General features: G+C 38.5%; 1 protein-coding gene across 4 annotated transcripts in view; it reads left to right on the top strand.

Annotated features, from left to right (window-relative positions):
* Positions 1-11139, top strand: part of LOC137145597 (multiple epidermal growth factor-like domains protein 6) — a 250002-nt gene extending 238863 nt beyond the window's left edge. For all 4 annotated transcript variants that reach the window (XM_067536448.1, XM_067536447.1, XM_067536445.1 and 1 more), the window contains 4 exons: positions 335-463; positions 1396-1524; positions 5662-5790; positions 6818-11139. In XM_067536448.1, coding sequence (XP_067392549.1) covers positions 335-463; positions 1396-1524; positions 5662-5790; positions 6818-6852 — 422 coding nt within the window. In that variant the 3' untranslated portion in view covers positions 6853-11139. The remainder of the gene's footprint in view (positions 1-334; positions 464-1395; positions 1525-5661; positions 5791-6817) is intronic.
* The last annotated feature ends 957 nt before the right edge of the window (positions 11140-12096 follow it).

The following is a 12096-nucleotide window of genomic DNA, read 5'->3' as shown; positions in this document are numbered from 1 at the left end:
ATACACGTATGATTTTATACATGTATTCAGAGCAGTCATGTGCCCTTTTTGGTGTTTCAGTTAAAAATTCTCTCTCTTTGTGGCCCTGGTTCAGCAAGCTACTTAAGTACATGCATAACTTCAAGCACATAGTCTCGTTGAAGTCAATGGGATTACTCACAAGATTAAAACCACACCTTGCTGAATGAATGGCGCCTGTGATAATATTATTATTGTTAACTCATTTCTTGCAGACATAGCAGGAAACTCACAGACTTACAGGATGGTATATTCTTTTTCTTCATATGCTTTAGTCCTGCAGCCAAAATAACATTTGTAACCTTTCATTTCCCAGCCTGCCCTGCTGGATTTTATGGTCTAAACTGTGTTCACTCTTGTCAATGTAAAAATGGAGCTACTTGCAATACAGTGACTGGACAGTGCATTTGTCCTGCAGGTTACCAAGGTGTCCAGTGTGAAAAAGGTTTGTGTAAACTTTTTTATGTAATTGGGTCCTGCCAGTCTGTGTGTTCTGTTTTTTTTATTCTGTATTTTTCAAAGAAATATTTTTGGATACTATGGGATCTTATCATTAACCATTTCACTATTAGTTGTTCTACCAAAACCATCTGGCTCAATGTCCTAGTCTACTATGTCACCATACTTGTCATGAACTAACATTCCTCTTGTTTGAAAGGATGTTTCCCAAATGAAAAATGGTGACATTCTCTCAGATATTCAGCTCATTAAAAAGCAAATGTAATGAAGTTATTTCCATATTGCATTCATATCTTGTCCATTATTCTCTCTCCAATAGTGGGCAGTAACATTTGCTTCAGAGGAAGGTGTAAGAAAACCTGCAGGAGGCAGTTACAGAATAATCTTTCCATTGGAAAGTTAGAGCTTGGTTTATACCCTGAAACTCAAAACTCTTGGGTTGTCATATCTCTGGATATTCTCATATCCTATATAAATGTCTAATCCTCTTCTGAAAAATGCTCATCTCCTGGTCTCACTGATGAGATGAATTCCATAGATTAATTTAATAAAATAAATTGCTTCTATTCGGTTTTAAGTTTGCCACTAATATTTCAAATAACAATATCAACACTAAACTAAGGTTGGTATTCTTACCTCTCATGTTAAAAGTTACGTAAGATTCCTTTGATGGTCATTGATTAAAAATCAAATGAAGTACCTAACTGCTACAGTGCTGGGGCATATTACAAATGCCTATGATTGGTTGGATTAGATTAACCCCACATAAAGAGGGAGCATGCAAGCGTTAAGGCTCTTCCATCTGTAAATCCTTCATTAAAGTATGCCGGTTCGTGAGCTCTAGGAGCTGTGCATGAAAGGTTCATATTTCTTGCTAGTGGCGTGTACTGCTCATATAAAAAGTGTTCTTTTGGCTAGGCTGTAATGTCGGAAGGTTTGGAGACAAATGTCAGCATCGCTGTGACTGTGAAGAACTAGCCCCATGTGATCCTGTAACTGGAAAGTGCCTTTGCCCACCTGGCAGGACTGGAGAGAAATGCAACATTGGTAAGATCATTAAACATCCTTAAGAGCTGGTTTACACAAGACTTTTGTACCTCTCCATGGGCTTAGAAATGTATATAGTTAAATGAATACAACCCCCTAGTCTGGGTGCAGTTATACAGGATTGCTATCAATATAGCTAATTCAAGTTATTCCCTGTGGGAATAAGCTATACCAATATAAGAACCTTTATAAGGAGGAGGTACCACTTTTAACAATATCAGTTTCTAAAGCAATAAAGTTATAATGGTAGAAAAACTGTGTGTGGACCATCCCTAAAATGGCATTCCTCCTCTGTTTTACGATAGCACGTTACTGACGGATACACCGAGAAACCCACAAACAGCAACGGGGTGACTTTAGGGGGGGTGCAAACTGGACTTGGAGATATTTCTGCTTGCTTTTGCACTGTGACTTGTGGGCAGAGCTTGACAGATTAGGCAAAAGCCGTGTCAAGGATCTATGACTCCACCCCCAGGTGGAAACAGTGATCATTGCCCCAGAGAGCAACGACGCAGGAGCTATAGCAGGTACTGCAGGCACTGGACTACGGTAGTTGTCTTAAGGTATGTCTACATTGCAATGAAAAACTCACGGCTGGCCCGTGGTAGCTGATTTGGGCTAAAGGGCTGTTTAAATGCAGTATAGAGGTTCAGTCTTGGACTGGAGGCCAGGCTTTAGGACTCTTTGAGGTGGGAGGGTCCCAGAGCTCAGGCTGCAGCCTTAGCCCAAACGTCTACACCACAATTAAACAGCCCATTAGCCTGAGGCCCATGAGCCTGAGTCAACTGGCACAGGTCAGCCGCAGGTGTCTAACTGCAATGTAGACATACCCTTAGAGCTCCTAATCCAAGTGGAATCCCCTATCCCCAGCACCCAGCAGGCCTTGAACTGTGTGCTCTGTAACTGATTTGCTCAGAAAGGCAGAAGTCTGCCCCATGTATCAGGATTATAAAAGTGAGGGAGAAAATTCTAGTTTTGTTTTCTTTGCAACAGCTGAATCCTAAGGAAATGGGGGTAGTTGTGAGAGGGCATGGATGGCAGCTAAAATCCTCATGCCAGATTCTGCTCTCAGACACACTGGCAAAAATATGGAGTAACTCTACTGAAGTAAATGGAATTACACCTGAGAGTGGAATCAGGTCCCCAGTACAAAAGGTAAAAAAACAATAAAGTCCACATGCTAGTTCAAGATCTCAGTTGGAACTATAATTTCCCTGGACACCAGAACCACTTTTCAAGGACTCAGTTTCTCCTTTTGTTCTGGGAGACGGCATGAAGCAGTTAAAAAAGTAGCACATTATCAATGAAACTGAGAGGTTAAATAATTGCTGGAAACTTATGACTTGGTGCAGCCCAAAAGCTAAAAAAGAAAATGACTTGCTTCCCCTGCTGCACTGTCCTGTGGTCAAAAATCAGAATAACTCAATCTCCAGACCCTGTGGTCTGACTGGGTAGTCGAACCACACAATGCAGTGAGTAAGGCTTCATGAATCCAAAGACCTTGCCAGTGACTTTTTAGGCAGAAATGAAACACAAGGGGGAAGCTCAGCACTGAAAATGCGAGCAAAGTTTCAGCTTCTTGCAAAGAAAGGGAGGGATTTTTATTTTCTTAAACCTGCTCGCCACGACCCCCATCCATGAAAAGCAGTTATGGAGCAGGTTTTATTTGCGTTTTTATTTTCAATTAGGCTCAGTTCATCTGTGATATAACTGTGAGCAGCTGTGACTATGCAGCAGCTATAAAGATAAAAGGCCTGATTTTAATTTGAACTCTGGTAAGGCAGCCATTAAACAGCCAAAATGTTAATTAAAAAAAAAAAGAGAGAGAATATAACAAGCTTTTATGGGGCCTCTTTTTTCTGGTAAATTAACATTGCAGACTTTCAAACAGATGTCTTAAATACACTTTGTTATTAACATGAAAATGTGGTATTACATAAATTAAAATCAGGTTCAGAGGTGTTCAGGAGACCCTGTCTCATAACATTTCCTAATTGAAAAAGCGAAGCTTTTGAGACCAAGTGAAGAATTCTCCCACACGTGGGATAGTATCTGAAACAGCAAGGGGAAACATTGTTATTTACATAATGGTTGATGCAGTGAAAAGGAAAAAAGATCCTTTATATTTACAATGGGGGGTTTTTTGGTGGGGGGGAGAGCTACTATTTACAATGTATTTAGCACCCTGCTTTCTGAGCCTGCTGCTATGTTTTCCTACAGGCATGTATCCTAAGTGCATAAACAGCTTTGAAAAGTCGTGATGAAAACTTACCTGCCCCGGCACAAAATCTATTTACATCTTTTGCAGTGGAGATAGATGAAAATGAAGAAGCATAACATGATAACATCATAGCACTGAGATATAGTTATAGTGAAAACAGTCATAAATTTATTAACAAAGATAAAGGTTTAAGAGATACTAAATAAGGATAATAGAAAGAAAAATTGTTACATGCAAAACAAAAAGTATAACACACTTCAGTTTTAACAGGATAAAATCCCTAGTCTAAAGTAGTTTCTAACCTAAAATAACTCCCAACATTACCAGCCAACGTGGTTTCGTAAATGTGAAAAGCACTGTTCTTTTTGTTCCCTCAGTGATGGATAACAAAATGTCCTTTTACTTCTCCTTATATTTCCCAGAATTCATTTTTTGTTCCCCCTGGTTCCTTTCTTGGTCATCTTCACATGTTGGTGTTGACTCCAATCCAAAACGGGCTTCCATTGTGTTGGCTTCAGTGTTTACACTACAAATGAACCTAGGCAGATAGGTGAATATACATCCCATTACCAGGCAAAACCTGTTTTTCAACCCAGACTGGGACACAGAGTCTAAAATATATTTTCAGTGCATACATACAGCTCCTTAAATATCATCTGTCCACACTTGCAATGATTATGAGGATCAGTATGACATAAGCTTTTGTTAGAGATCGCACATGACTCTTTTTGGATAAATACTATGAAAACAGTGTGTTAGGTGTAGTGAGTTTGTCAGGCCTGATAGAAGCTGCTGTTACAATACCGTGAACCTTTTGCCAGTTGACACTGATGGGTTCTTGGGATCACAGTGAGTGATATAAAATAATTTTCAGTTTGAATCTGCCTGCCTTGGTTTATGTGAAGTTTACATAGTGCCATATATAGAGAGCCAAGAATTGAATGGGATAACTGGAAGCTAGTAAGAATCTGTATAATGACAATGGTCTGCTTAAAGAAATCCCCAAATCCCTCTCGGTGGGCTAGTTCATTGGGCATAGGTTTGTCACTATCCATTCGCCTATGTGCTACAGTTCCCATGTTGGGAACTTCTTTAAGACATTCTGACCAGGAGTGAGGGGACCACTGAGGCTGTTGGATCAGTGAGGCGGGACCGGGTAGTGGATGATACACACAGGCTGCAAGGTTCTCCAAAATGTGTGTTTTTTCTTACTTTTTTAGGAAGTCTGGGTCTCGAATCATTTTCGTGGCACTAACTAATGATAGATGAGCAGTGGAGGTCTGTACCAAGGTCCAAAGCAGTTTGTCATGCAGAACAATAAATCAGTCCTCCTCCTTTCTTTGTTTTATATAGATGAGTATTTGTTTTAGGCAAAATAGAGGTCAGCTTTTTAACCCAAGAAAAACCTTCAGCACTTCGGTGTGGGCAAATAACAATAGCCAGTAATATTTTCTGCTCAAGAGCTGACCCCAACAAAGCTTCAACACATCACGCCCAGATCGCAAATCTTGGTGGAGAATGCAATTTTGATTCTCAATTGTTTTTTTCCAGTGAAAAAGCCAGGAATTTTCATGATCTCTCGGGGGAAAAAATCCCCAGTTTCACACTGTGCGAGACATTTTCTCCTGAAATGTTGATATTTGCTCAAAGTTGATCTGCTGTGTTTTTCATGGGTTTGCCCCACCATTCCACATCTTCTCCCAAGGTCAGGGCCTATGTCTTATATTGAACTTCTTCAATGGATTGTGACACACGTCACACAGTTCTAATGGATCCTGAAAAGAAGTCTTGTTCTTCTCTCTTTATCCAGCTCCTCCTCCTCTCCTCTTTTCTTTTCTTTCAGACCCTCTTCTCTACTCAAAGTATTTAGGTGAGACAGTGACACTAAGAAGTTTGAAATCTTTTTGTTCTTCCAGAATGCACATCAGACCAGTACGGCCCCAACTGCTCTCTGCGATGCCAGTGTGCCAACAAATCCCAGTGTCATCCTCACAATGGAAGCTGTGTATGTTCTGCCAAGTGGATGGGGCCCACCTGTGAAGAAGGTAACACAGGACAGAGATGGTAGCCCTTCTTAACAGAAAAATTCAAAGAGTGTCTGCTTATCTTGGGAAAGATACAGTTGAAAGGCCAGATTCATCATTCTTTGCATTCCACTGGATTGTACCAGTGGAACCTGGGATCTGAGCCCCTGGCAGCAGAAAGTCCACCTGGAGGGGACTGCAGTGTTGCAAGTTGCTCATGATACCCATTCTGCTAAGGGGCCTGAAGTTGGCTGTTGCAGCCGTCAAAGTGGATAGGGACATTCCCAGGAGCAGATGAGTCCTGACCAGCTGGGAGATGCACTTATCCAGCATGTCTGGGAGTCCCACTGACATCCCAGATGCAACTTAAAGCTAGTCTCCTTCCATAGAACCCCTGAGGAGTTGGGAGGTAGCACAGCTGAATGCCTACCCCCAGTGGTTCTACAAATGCCTCCCATTATGCATCTGTACCTGTATGCTTGCCTAAAATATGTTAAACTCACAGCCTCAGGAAGGTGAAGAGGGAAGTTAATGAACAATGTATGCCTCCCATACACTCGTATTTCAATAAGGTACCTACCTATCATTAGTTACGAAATACCAAGTCGAAATGCTATTGATGGCCAGATGGGTAGGTGAAAATAGAGATCCTCTCTGTTTTGATATAGTATTAAAGATGCCATGGTGTTCTTTCCTACTGTCCTTAGTTTAAATTACCCCTCTCCTCTGTGATGTGCAATGTGCTGCATCCTGCTTGCCTCCCACTCAACACCCAAAGTGGTAACAGTTCATTAATGTTACCATACAATTCTGCATTTAGTTTGGGAAACACTTTGGGATTTATCAGTATGAAATACCTAAATGCAAGTTGCCTTTGCCATTATTCTCGAGACTATTCTCTCTGCCTATAACCTAGGAAACCAGCATAATTTAGTCCCCTGCTTGCTGATGGAGACTGGATTATTAAAATGTAAATTGTATAATCTATATTACATTTCATTACAGTTGCATTATATGGCCCAAAAACTGTTTCTACTTAATTCTCTAGGTGGCCCTCCAAAACTTCCTTCTTATGAAGAATAAACTCAGGAAAGAGAGAATGTTTTTTCAAGATCTCTACAGCAGTAATGCTTGGACTAATAAATGAACTGTTTTATATGCACAGACAGTATTTAAATTTGGATACAAGAACTCTTGAATTCAGTTTGAACTGTGCTGAAATATTCATACTTTTTCATGGAAGACAACAGTGGCCATTAAGTAGCGAGGATCCCTTTTAAATCGGCTAACCTGTTTCATTTATTTATTCTTAACCTCCTACTTCTCAATTAATCCACTCTGGATGTTCATTCAGATTGCTATTGTCACATATTGTTTGAATTACATGTGGGGGGAAACGTTTTTAGCAAACCAAACTTTCAAGACTATCACAACAATAAAAAAGAAACATACCCATTTATAATGCGCCACATTAAATACCAGTAGCTTTCTAAACCCAGCTGGCAACAAGACTGACGATAATGCCTATTTGAACTGGAAGGTCTCAAGCTTAGATCTTGTTTTTAGAAAAGAGTCTATCTACCAGAGGACAGAATGAAATCTATATGGATTTTTTTTCATGCTGCTACCTACTAGATTCAGTTTTTGCTGGTTTGTCAAGTCAAACGATTCAGAAGAAGGCAATATCTTTTGTGGATGGAGTGGGAACAGGCAGAGATGTCTAATTATTGGTGATTTAAAGATAAATTATATATCCTTTGTAAACAAGGGATTGTACTGTGCTTGTACTACCCAGTTTGGTGAAGTAAGACTTTAAATTCTGAGAATGTAAAATAGTTCTGGCATTGTTCAATGTTATCTATTGGTCACTAGTAGAACAAAGTCATCATGATTACTGAAAATATAGTTAATACTATTTTTGTCCATTTTGACAGGTTATCCTTTTAATATAGCACTAAGTAACTGCAAAGAAATAATGTTCTACATTTTTAGTGTTCTAAGCCACATGGGATGACAGATTTAATGGTACCAATTTGTACCATTGTTCTGATCGATTAGAAATTATAAGCCTGTTGTTCATAGCAACCTCGCAGTCTAACTGGGTAAAAAAAGTGGAACTTACTCAAAAGTGGTAAGGAATGTAGAATTTCTAGTATGAAAGGTTCCATATGTTTCCACTTAAGCCCGTTTAACACATCACGACAAACAAATGGCAACATTGTGAGAAAAGGCCAAGGTTTTCCTTTTAAAAGGTTCATAGTTACAATAATGAGAGTCTCTGAGCTCAGCAGTCAGACACTGTCCAGATCAAGCACTGAGCACCCCACGCTTCGCCTCAGGTCTTTAACAATTCTAGATAAATATTAGCTGCCCAGTCAGTAGCACGTCGCTATTGCTCACCTGGGACTCTAACTCCAGCTATGATCTGTTGGAAGCAATAGAGGTTTGGTGTTTGTCAGGCTTAAGGCAAGTATGATTATTGTCCATCACTACTCATTATTGAAAATAATTCCAAACCTTCTTGTGTCTGTAACAGAATAATTAATTAACCAACAATTCTCTGAGCCAAAAAGCCTCAGGGCCTAATTTTGATCTCACACCAGTTCTACTTAGTAACACAGTGGACATCAGTGGAGTTATTCCCAATTTATATTGATTTAAATGACGGCAGAATCAGCAATGGCCTTGAGCTATTCAGAAACAACTCTGAGTCAGTGGGCCTACCTACTACTGTCATTTTAAGTCTCCTTTTAAAAGATACACTGCCCTGATTCTCACCGAACAATGGTGTAATTCAGGAGTAACTCCATTGAAGTGAATGGAGTTTATACCAGGGTCAAACTTGTGAGAAAGAAGAATCCGATGCCCTGTTTTTAACTGCTGGAGAAATGCAACACAAGGCAAGAGTGATTGCCCAAAAAATCATAGATATTGCAATTAATTATGTTCAGGACTTTTTGCTTAGGGACAATCACCACTGTCTTTGAGCAAATGTATGCTTTGTTTACTCAGCAACTGATGCACAAAGAACCAACTGTGACACTTGCTATTTTGTAGTGGTACAGAATGTTTTCTGTTTTTCATAAGTGTATTTAAATGTAATAAGAGCAGCTTACCAAAGAATCCTGTCACAAGCCATACTTATCAGTAGAATCTGTTTTTTCAAAGGACTGTTCTATTTTTCTAATCATACCCTTTTCCAGTTAAGCATATGCCTGTTCACATTTTCCACAGTATTTTAATTGAGCATTGTAAATATGTACTGGAAATGGGATTAATAATTTTGTACTTACTATTTTAAAATTGCACAAGCAAGACACAAGAGGAAAATACTCAAGAAAAGAATGACAATTGCATAGGTTATGTACCACAGAATTAGAGGCCCAACTAGAACTGGTAGGGAATTTTTTGAAAAACATTTTTCATCAGAAAGTGCCAGTTCCTCATAACTAAACTGTTTATGGAAAAGGGGTCAGTTTTGAGAAATTTTATACTTCCAAACATTTTTGGGGAAAAAAAGTTTTGAATAGTCAGAACAGGACCTTTTGATATTTTTCTAAACAAAAACAAAAAAAGTTGTTTTTCTGGTTTAAAGAACTTTTTGTTTTGAAATCTAAATTAATTTATAGAAACAAAGAGTTTTGAAACGCTTTGAAATTCAGATTGGAATGTTTCGATTGACCCGCTCAAAAAAAGTTTGGATTTTCAATTTGTAGAAATTTTTGAGGATGACTTTTTGTCCTGATGTGGAACAGGAAAATGTTTTTGAAATCTCAAATTCTTTACAGGATGGGAAAATCATTTTCTGCCCATGTTTAGCCCAAGACCTGTTTTCATTAGTTATGTATTTTCCTAACTGATTGGACACTTACTTGGAATATCATGAACTATTTGTGGGTGCTACTTCTTACTGTTGGTGAACAATACTTACCAGAGAGGGAAATCGTGTGCCTACATGTTATTCAATAAACTACATGGGCTTTTTGTCATAGGAAAGGTGTTAAATGGTTTTCTGTTACACTCATTTTGTTAAACTGAGACAAGTGAGTTTTGTTTGCTATTAAATGTCACTAAAACAATGTCATAATTTTTAATTGATCATTTATTCTGTTTAGTAAAATTCCAGTATAAACTGCTGGGGTGACAATTAGCATTGAAATGTGTTAGCAATGAAAATGATTTAGTACATTTTAAATTCATATGTATCTTCAACACTTTCTCCTTGGCAACCTATTTCCCATGTCATTGTAGTCAATTATAGTGGAGTTTCTTGAAATTAGTGCACTTTGTATTCTGAGTATAACAGACATGTTATATGAACACACAGCTCACTATTTGCAAACAGATATTTTAAGTTCTTTAGTCTCTTGATCCCTCAGCAGTCTCTCGGTCCAATTCTGCTCTTACTTTTGTGTAAATCTCAAGCAACTCCAGACTTATAAGGATGTAAGTGGGTAGAATATGACCTGATGAATACTGCAAAATTCTACTCAGCGTGAATTCAAGAAACCAGAGTAGTGTGTTTTAGGTTAGATTTCAGTAATTATAATATTATCCCCATAGGAAAACAATCTGAATTTTGAGAATTCCCTACTCCTCACTGCCAAAATTTACTGTTCTACTTTTATTCTTTTTATGTTTAAGAACCATAGCTATTAAAGTTTGTCCAGATTTCTTACCAACCCTGTTATTTTGATTGGCTGCAGGTTTCTGTTTGCCTAAGTAATAACCATCACAGTATCAGAAGTTGCCAACAGGACAAACATGGAAATTATGGACACATTTTGGAAGCATAACTGGTTATTATTGCTAGTTTATCCATGTCAAAAAATCAAGTTTATTTCAGAGTTTATTCTTTTATCAGTGAGAAGGGGATAGAGGGTGCTAGGAATAGCTGTTACTGATGTAAATGAGTGTTATGTGCATATACTACATTCCCTTGTGAATCTGTGGACTCATAAACCTCCAACTCCTTGTTTTTTTAAACTTGTGCTATTCAATCAGATACCCTATAAAGCCATGGCCTGCAAAAGGATCCACAAGCACTGATGCTTGACCCACATGATGATCCATTCACCAATGGAACTCCATGCCGGAGTAATGGTCATCCCTGCCAAGGCCTTAAATCTTAAATTCTAAAGCTCCAAAGTCATATCCAAAGACAAACAAATAATCTCATTTGTAAAGAGTAAATTGTTTATTCTGTTCTTTTTATTGCTTTTAATAAGCACTTGCATAGCAATAACATATCTCTGAATTTATAACTACTACTCCAAGCATATTTGAGGTGTTACTCAAAGCTGTACTGTACTTTCTGTTGTATGCATATCATTCTGAAATGGTGCTCATTTTTAATAAACTTGTTAATAAAATTTATTCTTGTTCCGTCCTTGTTGATCCTCTTTCAGGAATAAGGCAATAGGATCGTGCTGAGGAACACATTCTGCTGTGTTACACCAGTGTCAATCCAGAGTGAGTCCCCAGAAATAACACTAATTTTAAGTGAGAGAAGAATCAGGATGTATGTAAATAATAGCAATACACTCAATAAATAAATGACTAAATACAAAGAATTATGGACCAGATCAACTTCTAGTGGGATCTGAGTTTGATGGGACTCAGTCATCAGGCACTAGGGTGTTGGGCGCGTTAGAAAATCCTAGATACCCAGCATCAATCCTGTCTGAAGAAGACTATTACACATTGTAGCAGTTCTGGAGGAACTGAGTAGTTTACATTTGAAGGCATTTGAAAACACACACCTGCAGGCTCTCTCTCATCTATAGAGCCCTTACAGTCTTCTCAGAGCCAAATACTTGCCGTACAAATACTCTCATTCGCCTTAAGGGTATTGTCTTCTCACATTGGCAGGAACAAAAGGAACACATGTGAACACTAAAGGCCAAATAATGCAATGAGTGTGACATGTTTAATTGGAAGTAGCGTATTGAATCTGAAATGTGTAACAAAGGGGAACAGTCTATCAAGCTTCCAGATGGAAAACTTAAAAGTCGACAGATATTGTTAAATGGATTCTGGGAGAACAACTTTGCTGGCTTGGATTTATTTTTAAACTTCAGTGCAAGCTCTTAAACTGAGTTGTGTATCAATATAGGTTTTTGTAAATTGATTTTCATATAGTTTTATGCCAGATAAAGGAAAATTGTGTTAATTTAATGTGAGCTCCTGCAAAACACAGGAGGTAGAATTTCACCCAGTGATTCCTGCATCTAGCCCAGCAACTTGTCTTCTTTGATGCTATATTAGCACATTTTTTTAGCCCGGGAATTTAGTGAGCAGTTGCACTGCCCTCTCAATTCTGATGAC

The sequence above is a fragment of the Emydura macquarii genome, unplaced genomic scaffold (assembly GCF_026122565.2).
Source record: "Emydura macquarii macquarii isolate MOO-44397 ecotype Brisbane River unplaced genomic scaffold, CSIRO-AGI_Emac_v2 contig_3603, whole genome shotgun sequence".
Classification (NCBI taxonomy): Eukaryota; Metazoa; Chordata; order Testudines; family Chelidae; genus Emydura; species Emydura macquarii.
This window is presented reverse-complemented; position numbering and strand designations above follow the sequence as displayed.